Source organism: Danio rerio, chromosome 20 (genome assembly GCF_049306965.1).
Source record: "Danio rerio strain Tuebingen ecotype United States chromosome 20, GRCz12tu, whole genome shotgun sequence".
NCBI lineage: Eukaryota > Metazoa > Chordata > Actinopteri > Cypriniformes > Danionidae > Danio > Danio rerio.
The window spans coordinates 6,401,508-6,421,971 of NC_133195.1; the positions used below are offsets into that span (position 1 = coordinate 6,401,508).

A 20,464-nucleotide genomic window follows, 5' to 3' on the forward strand; every position below is an offset into this window, starting at 1 on the left:
AACGCAGCCCCACTTTATATCGCATATCACTCAGCCAGTGGAGATCACTGATTTTTAAAGAAAACTGACCTTAAACCTGCAGATTTTTGCATTGGCATACTGTTCACCGGAAGCGCTTAACCCTGTTTACTGGCAAATTAAAAGTCCTATTAGCATGCTTCGGCATATACCCTATTAGAGCCTTGAGATATTGAATCATTGATTGAAATGATCCAGTCAGAGAGAGTCTTCAGTTAATGATTCACTGATTCTTAGTATAAGGTCAATGTGAGTCAACATGTCATAGTTTCAAAGTTTTCATATTTAGGCTATGTAGGATTGTTTATTAACAAAATTTGGTGTAAAGTGAGGTTCTGTTTTAACCCCCATAAATGAAATGCTTAAATATAGGAGTTTAGTTGCAACCCAGGCTCGTTATTGATACTTGCCCTTGTATACATTTCTGGACAGTAGGAAATACATCTAAGAAGGTAATGTTTATTGCAGTTTTAGTTTTCACAAATCCACCAGAGGCCGATGTGTACGCTTTTTATGGTCTCAAATTTCTCTTTAGTGCCATTTGCGCCTGCTCTTCTTGCGTAAATCCACCAGAGGCCGCTATCGACTGACTGACTGACTGATCAGCTGACCAACCGACCGATAACCTCAACCACCTCCTTCCTGAAACCCAACCGATAGTGTTTTCAAAAGCACCGATTGACCCGATCACCCCATTCTCTAAACCCAGCCGAAAATCCAGAAAAAGAAAGCCCTCATGGCAGCCAGATTTTTACCACGTTTTCAGATTTTACCACATCCTCACCCCGCTATTTAGGTGTTTATTTTATTTTTTGCATTTTGTTCTTGTGTTACCTACTTTCTAGAACCATTCTCAAACCCTGTCATCGGAGTCAACTCCACCCTGCGTCTCAAGTCTGTTGACGTACAGGTATGTGACCAGCTACTGGGCAAACTAGTAACCAGAAAAGTCGTCCACACTGAAGTAAGCGGTCAGCTGGTAGTGCTGTCGGCGGCTCTCCAGAAATGTATACAGGGATATATAATGACAATGAGCCTGTGTTGTTTGTTTCTGTATCTGCACTTTTACTCAATTGCTGGATTTGCATGTCCGGGCAACTCATGAGCAGTGTGAGGCAAAATCATCCAGGATTCGGTTAATCTGTGGTTTAAAATAACCCAGGGCTAACTAATTCAAGTGTGAAAAGGCCTAAGACATTAGAAAGGAAGCTTCTTCCACTGACAAACACCTTCACATTTACCAAATCCACTTTTAAAGAATGCATATGTGTTAGTTCCCTCAGCACAGGTATCTAAAACATGCGTAACACTTCATTAAAAAATTGAATGAACTATAAAAAACTGATATTGTGTCCATAAGAAACCGCTTCTTACAAAAAATAACTTTAAAAAACAATCATTGCACTCCATTACAGACACATCAACACACAATACGCAAAATTCATTTGCTGTCAGCTTCTTAAGGCAAGACACCCCAGGTGAATAAGGGCCCTGTCATACACTCTGCCCAATAAGGCGCAATACATGTTTGATGCAATTTGTTGCTACAGTTAAAACCAGAAGTTTACAAACACTGTATAAAAGTAAAAAAGAAAACTCAGAGGTTTATGTGACTAAACTTTTTCTCTTTTGGGTAAGTTAGGATTATAAAATTAGTTTTTGTTATGCTTAATAGCAGAATAATGAGAGAGATATTTTGAGAAATTGTTAATTTTCTTGAAAGTCAAGTTTACATACAATAAGATTATTATGCCTCTGAAAAAGCTCAGAGGATGATGTCAAGGTTTTAGAAGTTTCTGATTGGCTAATTGACAACATTTAAGATTATTGAGGGCACAACTGTAGAATAGCATTTAAGGAAAACCTCAAACACACTGCTTCCTTGTGTGACAACATGGGAAAATCAACAAGCCAGAATCAACAAAAAAAGCCAGATAACAATTAGCTAAATTACACTGGGAAAAAAGACAAATTTTTGAAGACATGTCCTGTAATCTCATTGACATTTGGAGGACAAAAGGGAAAGCGTACAAGCCTAGGAACACTATCCAAACTGTGAAGTATGGGGGCGGTAGGATTATGTTGTGGGGTTTTGCTGCAGGAGGCACTGGTCCACCTTACAGCATAGATGGCATCATAAAAAAATAACATTATGTAGAAATACTGAAGCAACATCTCAAGACGGCAGCCAGGAAATTAAAACTCGGCCACAAATGGGTCTTCCAAATAGACCATGACCCTAAGCTTACTGCCAAATTAGTTAAAATGCGCTTTAAGGACAGCAGAGTGAATATTTTGGAGTGGCCATCACAAAGCCCTGATCTCAATCCTATAGAAAATTTGTGGGCAGAGTTGAAAAAGCTTGTGCGAGCAAAACAGCCTACAAATCTGACTTAGTTACACCAATTCTGTCAGGAGGAATGGGCCAAAATTCTTTCAAACTATTGTGAGAAGCTTGTGGAAGGACATCCAAAACATTTGACCAAAGTTATACAGTTTAAAAGCAAAGCTAAAACATACCAAGGAAATGTATGTAAACTGTTGACCTTCTAAAAATTAATAAAACATTCTCAAAAAAATTATCTCATTATTCTGGCATTTAGCAAATGTAAATAATTTAGGTAATCTAATGAACCTAAAATAGTAAATGTTTAGTATGATGTACCATCAGACATTTTGTAAATGTAAATCTTTTTTTACAGTGTATGTAAACTTCTGGTTTCAACTATATTTTCAGACCAGCACAACCCTAATTTTCACATTTTGCACCACGTTGTTTAAATAGGAAATCTATTTGCAGCACTTTGTGGACTCATGAGTGGACAGGTCTTTGTTAGGGCGCATTGTTGGCGCATTGCTATTTTGAGGAACTGAAACAGACTGCGCCATTGACCAACTGAAAGTACTTCTAAAGTCCAGTGCAACACTAACGCATTGCTTAATACACACAGGATGTACAGCAGTACACACATATCTTTACACATGAAAAAAAATTAAAGGATTAAAATGTTACAAAAAATATTATTTTCTTCTTCTTCTTCAACTCGGGGGACTTTTTTTTTCATTTTCTTCATGACAATTTGCATTTGTATAATGTTATTATTAATTACAGTATTATTTATTGTATGGATATTCATATTTGCTTTAATAAAAACAAGTTTAGATTTCTCCACCTTTCGGGTTTTGGAAATGTATGCATCACCATGTGGGGCATTAAAAGGACGTGTTTAAATATACAGAAACTCAGTTTTTCGACCACACTTCATTATTATTGTTCATTTATTTGTTTGCTGGAAATTAGTACTGAATTTAGAAATAGTTTTAAAACAAATATTTGTGCTTAACAAATAAAATTAAATATGTAGGCTAATGTCTGTCTTCAGTGGAGTGCGTACAACACCGTTTCCTTATTCATAAAAGTAAAAGAGTAAAGAGAAAGTAAAGAGGCCGAATGAAGGAGGCTCATTCTTTATCCTCACACAGATGGTCGGGTTAAACTTTTTTCGTGCTAGTGAAGCGTTCAATTGTTTCCATTCAGTTTATTAACTTACAAAGTCGGCCATATAAATAGCAAATGCACCATGGCGCGACACAACTGACTCTTAAACCCTATTTTAGTCCTTAAAATAGCAACAGTGGATTCGGACATGCCCTTAATGCTGTTGCACTATGCGCTTTAGACTTTGCCCCTAGGTCATTAAAATAGTGCCTAAGATCTTTAACTAATAGATTTTCAGTAGATTACATCAAAAATGGCATTAGATGTTGTTGTTTTTTTTTTGCTCTAGAAGTTTTGAAATGTCATTAAGCACACAAACAAGACATTATTAAATTAAATATCCACCAGTTTCAAGAAGCCAGACTTGCAACATTTTCTACAGCCTCATGTTTAGGGGTGTAAAAAGGTCCTGTTTATTTCCTGTTATTTAACAGGAACTTTAGGAAAATGTTGGTAGAACATATGTTTTTAGCTAAGTGCTACTGAAATGGAGATGCATTACTAATTTAAGAAAGTTTAAGAAAATGGCCTTTAACGAAATGAATTGTGATCAAAAAAGTGCATAAAAATGGAAATAAGCATTTTGTATTTTTTTTTCCAAGCAGTCTGAAACAAAACATAACAAACAAACAAAAAGCCCTAGGGCAATGCCTGTAGTGTCTTGCCTTAACTGAGCCATATGTAAAGTCACTGAGACACACGCACACACACACACACACACACAAACCCATGCATAGGTTCAGGTGTTACGGTTTGGTGTTTTTGGCAGCTGTACCAGGAGCAGGCACCGTTTCCAAGGTGATCTCCAGACTGTCAATTTCGGAGCATTTCCGCCCCCTCACGATGACCCGCACAGACTTTTTACACTCCACTGATTGACTCTTTGGTTTGCCTTCTTTCAACATTTTAGGTTCCGGCTCTGGCTCCAATTCAGGTTCGGTGCTGTCCTGCAGAGACAACTGCACAGTGTTCACTTTGACTGGACAGCGGCGCGGGTAGTGTTTAAACTGCTCAAAGGGGTCATTGCACCTCTCGCAGGGGCAGTGACACTGACCTACAGGCCCCCCCATTGATTCAGAAATGGACTGACCTCGCCGCCGCAGGGGCCGCAGACTGAGGGCCAATGATGGCCGGTAACTCCATGGGGGAAAACACTGGCACAGACAGTGGTGCATGCAAACCCCTCGCAGCGAGCGCATGTCTTTGCAGAGGAGGTGGCGGAAGTTGGGTTTCAGCAAGAGGTAGATGAGAGGGTTATAAAGGGTGGAGGATTTGGCAAACATTGCAGGGACGGCGAACGCCATGGGCGGGATGTCATCAAAATGGCCAAACGCCGCCCACATAGACACCAGTGCATATGGACTCCAAGCAGTGAAGAATCCTATACATACTGCTACACTCAGCTGGAGAAAAACAGAGAAAAACATGAAATAGGTGTTAAGTTTCACAAGCTTCACAAGGAGCATTACGGGATGGTTTAATAGTGTTGAAGAAGGTCATGTTTATCCTTATGGAAGCTTTTACTGAACTATGAAATAATACTCAGATTCAGCATATACACATGATGCTGTGTTCATACCAGACGCGGAACACGCGGATAAATTGCGCTATTCGTGCGTAAGTAGCCGTGTGAACATTTGAGTTTACTCGCTTAATTCACGCGTCAAATCCGTTTAATTCGCTTGTCAAATTCACTTCAGAACAGATGCAGATTCGCGTGATGGGCAAGACTTCTGTCTGCCCGGTGACTAGCTTCTTTGCTAAAGGGCTAACATGGATATTATGAAGAAAATAACAGTGTTTAGTGCTTTATGAAGGCTGAAAAAACAGCATCGATACGTTTAGGGCTGTGTCTGAGTCCACTAGATTCTTTCAGAGGTGCGCCCAGCTCTGTGAGCTCATAAACTCCTCCAGAAACTGTACCTGGATGATAGGGGCTTTCAGCGGTGCTTCTGACTGAGCCGAGACCAGTTTGATGAACTATTGTCAGTGTCGGCTGGAGGATTTCCCCCGTGAAACCTACAACAGACGATACGTCATAATCACACCCCAAAAGAGCAAGCTTCTGATTGGTTAATGTGGCGCGAAAAACGCTCAATTCTCGCCGCACCATTCACACTGTGCCATTTGCGCATTTTGCGTCATTCGCGCGGATTGTGCCGCAGGATATCTGTATTGACTGTATTGACGCAGGACGTTTGTATTGACTTGACATATAAATTACTCGCACTTGATTCGCGTTCCATGTCTCGTGTGAACGCTGCAGAAACAATCAAAACAGGTTGGTAAAACTATTTGTATTATAATTTTGTAATTTTTTTTGAAAACTCACAGAAGCTGATCAATAATACTGTCAAAACAGTAGTATTGGAATTGCAACAACTGTATTTTGCACAAAGATTCTGATTTACCAAAATGTGAAGTGCATTTATAAACTAATTTCGTGAAGAAAACACATGCTTGTGTCAACCCAGGCTCATTCTGGAAACGTAGCCCCACGGATGTTTCTGGAGACCGCGAAATACGTCCCGGGAGGTACGTATTTGTGCAGTTTTTTGCTTTTGCGAATCCGTGAGACGCCGCTGTGCCTGCTTTTTTGTGTCTCAAACGCCTCACGCAAACATGCGCCGTTCGCGCCTGCACTGTCCTCGCGTAAAAAGCCTCCGGAGGCCGCAGTCGAGCGACCGTCTGTCCGACTTACTGACTGATCTTATGACTTACCTGAATTCTAGAACCGCTCTACCCGACTCAAACGCGGTCGTCATCACAGCCGGCTCCCCTCCGGGCCTCTGCTCCACTGACGGAACATGACGAGCTAACCGGACAAACCGGTTGCGGCGGGAAAGCCCTCCACAAAAAGGTGACCCATAAGCCGGCAAGCGCGAAGAGGAGCGGCGTCACACCGCCCCATAGCGTTCGCTTGAAATAACGACAATGCAGCCATACGTACCTCCGGCCACGTAAATCACAGTCTCCAGAAACGTCCGCGGGGCTACGTTTTCAGAATAAGCTTGGGTTGGCTTATGTTTGTCCACAGCTGGTCCCGCATTAGCCAATTCATTATTCACCAATCAGATGGTTCCTAGCTCACTATAAATAACAAGTTTCTTATCTCAGTATCTTCGTCTTGAAGAAAACCCCCTCCCACCCCTGCTCCTCCTCCTTTTTAGATTGGGCAACACAGTGGCCCAGTGATTAGCACTTTTGCCTCACAACAAGAATGTCACATTTTAAAATCCCCACTGAACCAGTCGACATCTCTGTGCAAAATTTGCTTGTTTTCCCTGTGCTCACGTGGGTTTCCTCCAGGTTCCCTGGTTTTTTCCCAAAGTCCAAAAACATGACACCTAATGCCGAGTTCAGACTGCATGATTTTCAAAGTAGTCGTGTCACAGATGTTTTCACACTGCATGACTATCTGGGCTAGCGTTTCGTCGCTGCTTTGTTTACACTGCAAGATGAATCGGCGACAGGGGCTTTCAGATTGCATGACTTTACTATAGGAAGAATCGCCAACAACTTCGTCCAAACTACGTCTTACAGCCAAAAACACGTCGTATATCTTTTGTTATTAACTACATAATGAGAAAGAAGCCTTTAATGGGGTAGAACATGTACATGTTTGCTCACCTGGGTTTAAAGGGAATTAGCTATTTCTCCTCAACGTTGATAATAAACTAATTTCTTTCTGTATGAAACGTCAAATAGACACGGTTGCTCCTGAGTCCTGTCAAACCTCCACTAGTTTTTCCTCCATTTCGTGGGTCCAAATAAACCGAAAAAGAGCGCTTTTAACTTCTCCCCCAGCCTCCCGCTGGCCTGCAGCAGGTATACACACACGCACACACAAGTGAAAGCTGCTCTCTCATTGGCTGTAGGCGATGGCTGATGTTATTTTCAGTCAAAACTCAATTCACACGGCATGATTTGAATCGCCGACAGCTCCAGATATTTAGCACGCCAAATATCTCGCAGGCATCGGCGATTCATCAGCGATTCTCTCAGATCGCGTCTTTGAAAGTTCATACTGTGTGATTGTCACTAACGTGCATGAGCAGCGATTTGCCTGTGATTTCAGGCATTTGTCGGCGAGCCAAAATCGGGGCTAAAATCACGCAGTCTGAACTAGGCATAAGTTAATTGAACAATCAAATTGGCATTATAGTTGAATTCTCAGAGTCTCAGTACACCATATATTGCTCTTTAACCATCCCTTTATCTGTCATTAGCCAGAAATGAGTTGGGGGAGTTCATCGAACTCTACCTGAGCTCAAACTACCCTCTCGCCCTGTTAACGGGAAGGAGCCCAGGGCTCGAGGATCTTATAAGCACAGGGCTCTCTGCCGGGACAGCATGCCAAACAAGCTTAATTATCAATCATAAGCTAAGTGTGAACTCTGGAAAATTAAAAAAAAATTTAGTTTCTCATAACAAGAGCATTTTATTAATAATGTTTAAATATATAATGCTTGAATTTTAACCATAAAATACTGTAAGGGAAATATATAACATAAGTATAGACCTATACTGAAAAACAGCAAGAATGTGTTTGCTCTGCAATATTGCCCAGCAACATCATCAGCTTTAAAAGGGATTAGGGCATGAGCCCTTAAGAATGGAACACTCTGAGAGTGTTTTCATGACATGTCATTAATCGGAACAATTAGTAGCACAGAAAGAAAACATTGCCACTGAACCAATGTAAGTGAAATATTATACATCATAATTAATACTGCTCATATATATCCTTTACCACCTATTAAATTCAGATTGTCAAAATATTTAGCTTTCCTGCTTACTAAGTCATACTCTATTAGCCGCTTCCAGGTTTCTTTTCTGTGGTTTCGGCAGGATAAATTGTCATAACAACATGTTCATTAGTACAATGTACAATCCAAGCTGTTGTTTACGTTGGAGGATCACCAGTTTAATTAAACAAATCTTGTGCAATTGTCTAAATTATTATTATTTAAATATCTTTTTTATAAACAATAATTGTGTTCTAAGTGAATGATTCAAGGCACCATCTTTATTATTAATATTTAAAATAAGATATAATAATATTATACTGCAAATTTAAGTAAATGTTTACATTTTTACCAAATTTTTTTTTAGCAGAATTATTCCAAAAAACACAGCTGTAATTTATTTATTTATTTATTTAGAGTCCTTGTTTGAATTTGCGGTTTAATTTTTTAATTAATTTAAAATATATTTTAATTAGTGCTTTCAATTAATTAAAAAAATAACTAATTAATCACACTTTTTTTGAAAATTAAAATCGCAATTAATTGCATTTAAAAGACTGAAACTTGTAATTTTGGCTATTCAAATGTAAAATTAATGTAAACGCAAGTCAAAAACTATTTAAATTCAAAATATAATTGTTTATTAGAATGTTTGTTTACCTTGTAACACAGATTTCTTCATGTAAACGACATACCCACAATAAACCATCAAGATCCCGCTGGACAGCCATATTTATTAAAGTAATAAAAACACAGGCATGTTAGTGCAATTTGAATTTCAAAACAATCAATGCCAATGAAAAAAATATATATTAATTTCCATGTTTGATTCTAATCGGACTGCATAAAATGCCAAAATACAGGCATTACAGATATGGAAAATGGAAAATTATAATAACACTAAAGAATTGAATACAAACAATTGAACTAATTGTAAAGTTGTATTGCTGTGAGTTGAGAACATTAATTATAAAGTAGAAACAATTTTGCTAAGTCCTCCTTTTACATTCAGCAGTTTCCTAAAACAGTCCAGTCTGTTGACATTATCTGGGGACAATGTGGACCTTTTCTTTTGCATGATGTAAGCTGACATGGCAATTCTTACCTTTTTGATTTAGTGGCTACGGACAACAACGTTTAGGCAAGTTTGTTGCTAAGCGCGCAAACACAGACACAGGCACACACAGACACACACAAACACAACTCGCTCAGGACAGGGCAGCCGGAGCGACTCCCTTCAGATTCAACACGCATGACCACGTTCATCAAATTTGCTTAAACTAAGCGTTCTAATGTATGGCTGTATTTTACAAGGATTCTGACACAACAACTCTAAGCAGACACTTGTGTTTAAGGGGAAAACACGTCAAACGTAATAAAACATTGGCGGGTGCATGCTAAAAGGCAGAGAAATGCGCTTTTTGACAGCTTGCGACATCATCTGAGTTTCAATGAGTACCATTACATGGAAACCAATACTCTGATTTTAATATGATTAAGACAATACTCTTATTAAGAGTCTACCATGTAAGCAGTGATTTTTGATTACCTTAAAGGACCACCGAGTCATGAAATGCGGAGGTTTTTCTTTCCGTTTGCCATGCGGAAAGTTAAAAATAAAACACTCGAAAATGCATGAATCTCTAAAGGAAATGCTGGATAGCCTGGTGATGCGACAATGTTTTATACTGAAACTTGCCTTCAAATAGTGCTTTCTTGGTCTTATCCATATTTCTTTGCATGTTGAACATGTCGACCACAACAGGAAATAAAAAAAATGCGTTAATTGCGTATTTTTTTAAAAGCGTTAAATATTTAAAATTAATCGCATACGTTAACACATTAATTTTGACAGCACTAATTTTAATGTAAAAAAAAAAAAATCAAGAATGAGCAGCAAGATGGCTCAATGGTTAGCACTGTCATCTCACAGCAAGGTCGCTGGTTTGAGTCTCGTCTGGGTCAGTTGGCATTTCTTTGTTGAGTTTGCATGGTCTGCCTGTGCTCATGTGGGTTTCCTTCACAAGACATGCAATAGAGGTGAAATGAATAGGCTAAGTTGTCCATAGTGTATGTGAGTAAATAAGTGTGTATGGGTGTTTTCCAGTACTGGGTTGTGGCTGGAAGAGAATCCGCTGCTTAAGACATATGCTAGAATAGCGGTTCATTTCACTGTGGCGATCTCTGAAACAGAGACTAATGCCTAGTTCAGACTGCGTGATTTTAGCCCCGATTTTGGCTCGCCGACAGGTTTTGAGAAATTGCCGACAAATGCCTGAAATCACAGGGAAATCGCTGCTCGTGCACGTGAGTGACAATCACACAGTATGAACTATCAAAAACGCAATCTGAGAGAATTGCAGATGAGTCGCCGATGCCTGTGAGATATTTGGCGTGCTAAATATCTGGAGCTGTCGACGATTCAAATCATGCCGTGTGAATTGAGTTTTGACTGAAAATAACATCAGCGATCGCCTACAGCCAATGAGAGAGCAGCTTTCACTTGTATGTGCGTGTGTGTATACCTGCTGCAGGCCAGCGGGAGGCTGGGGAGAAGTTAAAAGCGCTCTTTTTCGGTTTATTTGGACCCACGAAATGGAGGAAAAACTAGTGGAGGTTTGACAGGACTCAGTAGCAACCGTGTCTGTTTGACGTTTCATACAGAAAGAAATTAGTTCATTATCAACGTTGAGGAGAAATGGCTAATTCCCTTTAAACCCAGGTGAGCAAACATGTACATGCTCTACCCCATTAAAGGCTTCTTTCTCATTATGTAGTTAATAACAAAAGATATACGACGCGTTTTTGGCTGTGAGACGTAGTTTGGATGAAGTTGTCGGCGATTCTTCCTATAGTAAAGCCATGCAATGTAAATGTCCCTCTGTAAACAAAGCAGCGACGAAACGCTAGCCCAGATAGTCATGCAGTGTGAAAACATCTGTGACATGACTACTTTGAAAATCATGCAGTCTGAACTCGGCATTAGCCGAAGGAAAATGAATGAATGAATGAAAAAATCAAGAACCTTGAAAACTGAATACTGCACCTTCACTATGATGGTCTGGATGTTGCCCATGCGTGTCTGCGCTGAGACGTGCTGCTCCACCGCTCTGCGGGACTCTCGAACCGTGATCAGTATGCGTGTGTAAGAGATGATGATGATGACACACGGCACCAGATAGCAGGCGATGAAGAGCACAGTGGTGTACGAGCGGGCCACTGAGTTTTGATTGGACCAGGCCCAGTCAATACAGCAGGCTGTGCCGTAGGGTTCTGGTCCGTACTGCCCCCAGTGGGCAAGTGGAGAACAGGCGAACACAAGAGAATAGGCCCACGCACACACTATTAACATGCGACCATGCTCATAGCTGAACCGATTACCTAAGGAGACACACATAAACACTGTAAAGATTATGGTCAAAAATAATATAAAACAAAATATAGTCATTCTAATGACACTGAAGCTGCGTCCGAAATCACAAACTTCCATTGTAAACTAAAAACAATATGCAAGCCGAGTAGTATGTCTAAATTCATAGAATTTGAAAAACAGCATACATTAAGTACTCGGATAACCTACTACTTCCGGCGAGATTCTAAAGCAGCTGTGGGCAAACTGGGTCCTGGAGGGCCGGTGTCCTGCACAGTTTAGCTCCAACTCTAATCAAACACACCTGCTTATATATTTCTAGTGATCCTGAAGACACTGATTAGCATGTTCAGGTGTGTTTGATTAGCATTGGAGCTAAACTATGCAGGACACCGGCTCTCCAGGACCGAGTTTGCCCATCACTGTTCTAAAGTGTGCATCAGATGCATGCTTCGCTATACCATGATGCCCACGTGGGAGAATTCATGAATGGGAGTAAAGCAACGTAAACGAAAAGGGTAGGTCACGTGATCATGGCAAAAGGGCAGATGTTGTGTGTGCCAGTTCCATTCATACTGCTCACATTTATACGGTAAAGAACAGGGGTGTCAAACGTATGGCCCGCGGGCCGGATTAGGCCCGCAAACAGGTTTAATCCGGCCCGCAAGATCACTCCGTTAAGTATAAAAATGACCTGCAATTTTTCAATAAAAGAAGCTGCTGTTCCAATTGTGTCCACTGGATGGCGCAACTTCAAACAGTTAATTTCTTCCGATAAAGCAGGATTTCTCAACCGGTGAGCCGTGGCCCACTAGTGGGCCTCAGCGATCCTACAGGTGGATAATACGACAATTTTTGGATTTCATTATTAATATGCTATATTAAAATGATCAAAGTAATTCACTTTCTCCAGTTCTGTGATTAATTACTTCAAGCTTGGCACAAATACACCCTCATGACTGCTTCTGCAATTAGTAGGCAACACGCATCTGTTCATTCACAAACTATGCGTGGTGAAAGTGAAAGTCTCTCTTTGTGTATTTTTGTGTGAACTATTTAACATATCTGCATAGTCGTCCAAATTAATGTCCTGCGAGTGTTTTATAACAGACGCGCACCCATACAGGATCTAGCGAAGATCAGTTGTGTTTTTGTCATAGACTGGAAAATAAACTTGCAAGCGAGCTTCAGACGCACTTTGGCGGAGCTGTTCACTGTAACTGTCAGCGATCTCCCAATAATATTTAGCTGCAAACTCAACCGCCATCAGCGTTTCAACAGATTTAGGCCTAGGGTGTTTACTGTATTTTACAATCGTTTGTATATTTTAGAATAGTACATATTTAACAGATATTCAGTCAGTTCAGCTTAAAGCAGAGGCTGCTCTTTTGCATAAATTTTTTTTTTAAATAAAATAAAAAAAATAAAATAAATGTAAATAAATAATTATATATATATATATATATATATATATATATATATATATATATATATATATATATATTTATATATAGTTTTAATATAAATATATATTATGTAATTAGTGTATAATATATTATATTATATTATATTATATTATATTATATTATATTATATTATATTATATTATATTATATTATATAAAATGCTGATAATAGAAAATAATAGAAGACACAACAAGTGTATTATAGATATATATATAATACATTTGTACATATATAATACATATATTTATAATAAATAAAGGTTTAAATGAGCATTTCATACAAATATTTTTGAGAAAAGTTATTTTTCAGGTGGGCCTACAAAAATTGATCAGAGAAAGAAGTGGGCAAAAAGTGAAAAAGGTTGAGAACCCCTGCGATAAAGAATCCTGAATCACCATCAGTTTTGCAGCCTTCGCAGAGAGAAAGAGCACATCTACGCCCTGCCATACCACACTGAGCTGTTCTCACAAGGAAATGTAACTCTTTCACATTTTGTCAGTTTTGTGGCGAATTCGTACAAGTTCAGTCGGACGGAAATGTACAAAATAAAAAAGGAGCCGTGGCACCCACACCCCTAAACCCAACTATCATTAGTGGACAAGAAAATCGTACTAAATTAAACAAATGATATTGTATGAATCCATATGAATTAGCCACTAAATCCAAAAGTTACACATTTCTGTGAGATGTTGTCCTCACACTCAAGCTTTATGTTTTATGTTGATCATATTAAAACAAATAAAACAATCTGATGTTGTTGTTTTTAAGTTATATACACCCTGATTATATTAGTCCGGCCCGCTAGGGAACAGATTTTCGTCCATGTGGCCCCGGAGCTAAAATGAGTTTGACACCCCTACTTTTCTAATGCCCTACTAGTACATTTAAATTCAAATGCAGTACCTACTGAGTAGTAGGCTATTTCGGACGCAGCCTGAATCAATCTTTTTATCAATCTATTCAAAACACAGTTTCATTCAGGAACAAATCAGGTGACAGTTTCTGCGTTTCATTGTTTTTTCTAGCTTGGGTCTAGCATTGAGGACTATGTAAAGAACATATATGCATATTAGTTAGTTTTTCCATGTGATATATGAGTGTATACAAGTTATTTAGTTTGCTTATGCTCCTTACTGATTCCAGTTTGGATTTCTACACTAACCTTGCACTGCAACTGAGCAGCTGTGGGAGTTTTGGAAGGGAAGTGACACTTCCACAGAGGAAATGCATGGACCATCACAGTCCACAGCCCAGCCATTAAGGGCAGCATGCTATTGTCAACATGGGCACCATGCTTAAGTAATGTGCAATAATTATTTACAATTTAATCACAGTTTAATTTCCATCAAGTTTGCAAACTTAAAAGAAGTTTTTTTTTTTTCAATTACAGGAGAAATTTAAAGAACACAGAGGAAGAGAAGTGAAATAAATAAGTGCTATTAAGAACTGACGATAAACACTTGCTGTTAACAAGCAAAATCCATGAAGAACAACAAAACTGAAACTGACTCCAGTTTTACTCATTGTTCTGTCACAGAGCTACAAAAGTCACACTGACATTTTCTGAAAATACTTGTTTTGTTAAGCTGGGCATACACTCTTCTGGGTTTATTTTCAAGCCTTAGTCTGACTTGTGCGCCTCTTCTTTGAATCTGACTGCACTTCAGCTTTGTCATGGGTTATTTGTCGTGCTGCGTTTATGCAGTATTGAGGGGGAACAGCGAGGCGATTAACCTCTCCTGATCAGCAATCGAATGGCTGGATGACATGTGAGAAAGTTTGTTAGATAAGCTCCAATTTTAGCTACAGTACAGACTAAATAATGTATATGCACGAATATAATATTGCATAGCTTCCTATTAAAAATAAGAATTTAAAAGAGAGATCAGTGAGGGGTGGACTTATATATAATGAGCGCTGTATATCTAAATGTATTTCAAATCAAAAACATTTCTACTTTTCATAGTAAATTATAACTTAGGGTACCGTGAAGTGGGTAGCAGACTTTGAGGCAGCAAACAGTGCTGAGAATAGTGAGAGTGGTGAGAGAGCAGATCCCAAATAAGACACCACAGAAGGCATAGATCACACACACTGTTCTTCCATACAGCCACCTGCAAATGGAAACAGCACTCAATAAGAAACAACAGGATTAAAGACCATGAGTGGTCCATTGCATTGTTGCTTTCTGTCAGCCTTTTTTTGCCTTCCATAGTACAGTTGATGTCAGAATTATTAGCCCCCCTTTGAATTATATATATATTTTTATATTTCCCAAATTATGTTTAACAGAGAAAGGAAATTTTCACAGTATGTCTGATAATATTTTGTCTTTTGAAAAAAAGTCTTATTTGTTTTATTTCAGCTAGAATAAAAGCAGTTTTTAATTTTTAATGAACCATTTTAAGGACAAAATAATTATACAATAACTTGCCTATTTACCCTAACCTGCCTAGTTAACTTAGTTGAGCCTTTAAATGTCACTTTAAGCAGTATAAAAGTGTCTTGAAAAATATCTAGTCAAATATTATTTACTGTCATCATGGCCATGATAAAATAAATCAGTTATTAGAAAGTAGCTAAAACTATTGTTACGTTCCCCTCAACTCTGTCTAGGGGGACACAGGTACGCGACAGAATGTTAGTGGAGTTTTGTGTATGTGTGTCAGCAATAAGGTCCCATGAGCAGGGCCAGACAGAATCTGCGAATGTTTTTTGCTATTTCTGCAGAGAATTTTGGAAAATATCTGCGGATTTCTGCAGAATTATTTTGGGAGTATCCAGCGGAGTATCATAACTAAAACCTTAATATATGAAATAAAAAGTAATAAATAACTGAATAAATTCAGATTTACACATTTACTCAAGTAAATAAACAGAATTAATGATGGGCTAAAAATCTGCAGAAATCTGCTGAATTCTGCGGAAAAATTTGTGGAAAATCTGCGTGCGCAGATTCTGTGTGGGCCTACCCATGAGCAACCTCTCAAAGGACTGAACAAAAGAAAAATGCAACCTGAATAAAGATTAACAAAAGATTTAATCAAGGATTAAGGGAGGGTTCCAAAAAAGCTTCAAGAGGGGGTTCAAGCCAAAACAACAAACAAAAGTTCTCTAACAGAGAGAAAGGAAAGAACTAGATAATCTATAAAAGAAAGGAAAAGAAAAACAAATCAAAAATACTCTCACTCCCACTAACATAAACAGGAGAAAAGTTACAAAAAGGAAAATGGCACCCCCTCTCTACTATCCCAATCCCAAATTAACAAAGAGTGGATAACAAAGTAGTATTGAAAACAAAAATGAACTTACAATCAAAAACAGTTAGAGGCAAAAGCTGTACGAGATGGTCAACAGCATCAACAGAACTACAAATTAAAGCTCCTAATAAACAAATAATGCTTAAAGGATCAAACAAAGAATATATATATATATATATATACAAAGCCTCAGAAAAGAGCCTCCACACACAAAAACACACTGGTCTAGTGGAGACTGCTGCTTAAATGCCCACGACTTTACTCGTCCTCCAATCACTGAGTAGATCACAAGTGGCAGCAGGTGACGTTCATTATCTCCTACTAGGGTGTAGCAGAGAAAGAAAGAAAGAAAAGAAAAGCTGCGTCCCAAATGGCACACTATACACTATGCACTCATGCACTTATGCACTTACACACTCTACAGGATAGTGTTAGCGGAAATTCAAACCGTTTCCCTGATGACGTTTGACGGTTGCCAAATTAGTGAAATAAATGATCAAACTATCAAATAATACCTGCCCTGAGTATAACCGCATTTAGCATCGGGAGGCTCTATTACCACTCTCGTAGGAGAATTTTGCTTTGAAAATCCAAAATAAATGAAGTTATCCAACATGTGCGCCCAATAGCTCTGCCCCTTCTGCTACGTGAGTAAAGCCTGATTTATACTTCTGCATCAAGTGACCGGCGTAACCCACGGCGCATGCAACGTGCGTGGCTGTGCATTTATACTTCTGCGCGCTGTCTCTGTTGGTCTACATTAACACTCCGAAACGCTAGTTGGCAGTGAGGTGTTAATGTTCCTCTGTGTCGAGTTTCTTCGCTGTTGTTTTGCTTTTCCTGAACACTTCCGGGATGTACAAGTGGCTCAAACTCGCTCATTTTGAGGCAGGAACCGGCGGACGTGCAGCAACTTTAACTATGAGGTAAACACAAAACAAAACTTTCCATCCGGAGCTCCTTCACGGGACTCCACACTTGTAAACAATCGCTACATTGGGTTCGCGCCATTCGCGCGGCTCTCGGTCCCGCCCCGACTCGTCAGCCGACCAATCACAGAGCTCGCGCTACGCGTTGTTGCGACGTCTAGTTACAATTTTTGAGAGGTGCACATCAGTGACGGCGACGGCCACGGCGTAGGCCTATGCGTCAGCGCCGTAGCATACGCCGGTGTTTGACGCAGAAGTATAAATCAGCCTTAAACCTGCGGTCGTTGAGTGCGTGAAGTGTCCATCATTACACACTTCATTTTAGCGGCTGAATGAGTGCATCATGTGGGTAATTAAAGTGCACTTATTATTTTTAGAGTTTTCAGTGTGAACACACTACTTACACTATTTATACTACAAAATGGTGTAGTATAGTGCATAAGTATGCGATGTGGGATGCAGCTAAATACAAAACAGAAACAAATACGTCCCGGAACGTAACAATTATGTTTAAGACAGGCCCCGGCTACATTAGCATGACCCAGCAGGCATTCAATGTCATGAGACATTAATATTAGGTTAAATTTAGGTTGTGACGTCAGGTGACTAAAATTCAATGTCCAGCCAGTGCCTAAGGACAACGTTATCTTGACGTCCAATATCGACGTCAAATGACGTTGATTTTTGTTTGATTTTACGTTGTGTTAGAAAGTGACCAAAATCCAACGTTGAGACAACATCTTAATCCAACGTCATATTGACGTCAAATACTGACATTTATTCGGCATGTTCAGCAACAAGCTGAAGATTTAAATGTGTATCGGGTTTAATAGTGTGGAGTTGGGGTGGTGGAGGGACGCTGAAGTCAAGAGAAAATGAAGGTATGACGTGTTTGACTATTTATAGGGGTTTGGTCTTAAGCTGATTGGATAATAGAATGATTATGTGTGATGAATTAGCCTCGTCGAAGACTGATCGTGTTTCTCCCGAAATTTGTTCATAAAACATCACTTAAAGCTGCGGTCACACTGGACTTTTCCTCCCATAGACTCCCATTCATATGCACGCAAATACGTCAGACCGGAAACGCAGGGTCATGCGTTAAGTTTCGCAGGTTGCTACGGTGCAAAGTTTGGGGAACTCTGACCTGCGAAATTGTATCACTTGACTGCGTGAGACCAATCGAGGATCAAAACATGACCTCTCTGGACAGAAATTGAAAACATGGAGCAATCACTCACTTTTTTAAATGTCTAATAAACTTGTTTAATTCTGCCCCTTTTCGCAGTGACGTACGACAGAATTTCACACACACAAAATCTAGTGTAAGTAGGTGCAGTAGGTGATTGTCTTCAGAAGCATTTTTTGTTGTGCTAGTTGAAAGTCTCTTCACAGTCTAATAGTAATGATTACAGTAAATGATCTAAATGTGTTTATATGTATTTTTATATTTTGGGTAAGACATAAAACTAAAAAATGTTCATCCAATTAAAAAGCGTCGGACCATCGTGTCTTATAATTCGGATAAGTAGCCCAATCTGTCTGTCAGCAAATGCAGATTTGAACAACTGCGCAGCCATTTGTACGCAGCTCCGCCGACCGCCGCACGTTCACGAGAGAGCGCAATTGGTAAAAACCTGCTGAATCAAAACTTTTTAAAAACCCGAATCAATATTGGAGTTACCTTTGCGTGCTGGAGATCGGATGACACGATGTCTGAAGGATTTCTCTTAGACAGTTGATGTTCTGTTTTAAAACAGTTTTAGCTTCACGCAAAGCTGATGTAACGTTAGATGTTGTTGTTACAAATGGCTTATATCTTCACAGAAGTGTTGTTCAGCCACTAAAATCTTCTGATGAAAGATTAATAAGACTATTTTCAGTTTCATAAGGGACCTTTTACAGCCTCAATAATGTAGATTTTAATTAGTTTAACAACAAAAAACAAGTAAATACCGCTATTCCGCCTAGTCTCTCCCTATATTGTTTACCATGCAACAAATAATTGCTTTGAAAAAGCATGTCAGTTTGGCTTGCACACCGCTGGACAAGCAAGCACTAGGCACTTTTAACACATGAGAGAGGGTTCTTTTGCTGTGCTCGTGTTCAAGGAGGCGTGGCTCTAGACGGCAGGGGAGGGATTGTGATTCATAGATTTATGCCAAGCTGTTAGCATTGTGGAAGATCACCTACTGCACCTTTAAATCAATTTTTAATTCAACGTGATTTTGTGTAGCTTTCACCCCCCCCCCCCACTAAGTGTGTTTTCCGTGAACCCCCAACCCCCCCACTGAGCATGATTTCTGCGACAAGACCCCCCCCCCCCATTTTGCCCCTGCATTTTGCGCTACGCCACTGTCTATCTGAAGGACATGATAAAGGTTTACTAGAACTAGCTTCACTAACAAAATACACATGAAAATTGCCTTCATTTACACCTTCAGCCATAACCTTGGTTTGGTTTGTTTGTTTCTCTGATGTGCAGTCCACCACTGCCATAAAAAGAGAAATACATAATGCCATGTTCAAATCTCTGGCTTTACATTACCTTCCAGATCCAGCACTAGCATTACAAGTGATTGCAATTGCCACTCTTAACAACAGTCTGAAGTAAAGGGTAGTTTAACCTTGATGGCTGGGGTCTGTTTTTTTGTGAGAGATGTGGTCTAGCTGTGACATGAAGTCACTCTTTGCAAAAAAAAAAAAAAAAAAGAGCCATTGGATTCGGTCTGTCTACTGCATTCTTTCTACGTCTGCACACATCATCATTATCTTTGCGTTTACCGGCCGGTTTCCTCTTGATGGAGCACTGAACTGAATGTGTGTGTGGGGGTCTTTTTGGTTGGGATTATATGGACCATTTTACCTTGGAAACATGATGAGCTGAAGCGAAGTGACAGCTAAGTATGTGTGTACAGGACACAGTGAGATAGAAAAGGAAAGAGTGGGAGAAAGCAAAGGAAAAAATCTACCTTTACATGATAAGAGAAAGCAAGGGCCCCTAGTTTAAAACATTTAGGACTCGTAAATCTAAAAAGGATTCCATTTCTCAATTTTTAATACAATTCTTTTTTTATTATTTCCTCTTAAACACTGGCAATAGTAAATTTGCTATTAAAAAAAGTTAAATATATTGCACGAACGGCTAAAATAACAACAATACTACAAAAATGA

At 39.2% G+C, this 20,464-nt stretch overlaps 1 protein-coding gene across 2 annotated transcripts in view; it reads right to left on the reverse strand.

The window, feature by feature from the left end:
• Positions 1 to 4,087: 4,087 nt before the first annotated feature.
• opn7a (opsin 7, group member a) overlaps positions 4,088 to 20,464 on the reverse strand; it is a 58,758-nt gene continuing 42,381 nt past the window's right edge. The window contains exons 4-6 of one of the 2 annotated variants that reach the window (XM_073933108.1): positions 15,088 to 15,215; positions 11,312 to 11,646; positions 4,088 to 4,920 (exon numbers count right to left, since the gene is read on the reverse strand). In XM_073933108.1, coding sequence (XP_073789209.1) covers positions 4,264 to 4,920; positions 11,312 to 11,646; positions 15,088 to 15,215 — 1,120 coding nt within the window. In that variant the 3' untranslated portion in view covers positions 4,088 to 4,263. The remainder of the gene's footprint in view (positions 4,921 to 11,311; positions 11,647 to 15,087; positions 15,216 to 20,464) is intronic. The other variant, NM_001316948.1, reaches the window with a different exon arrangement.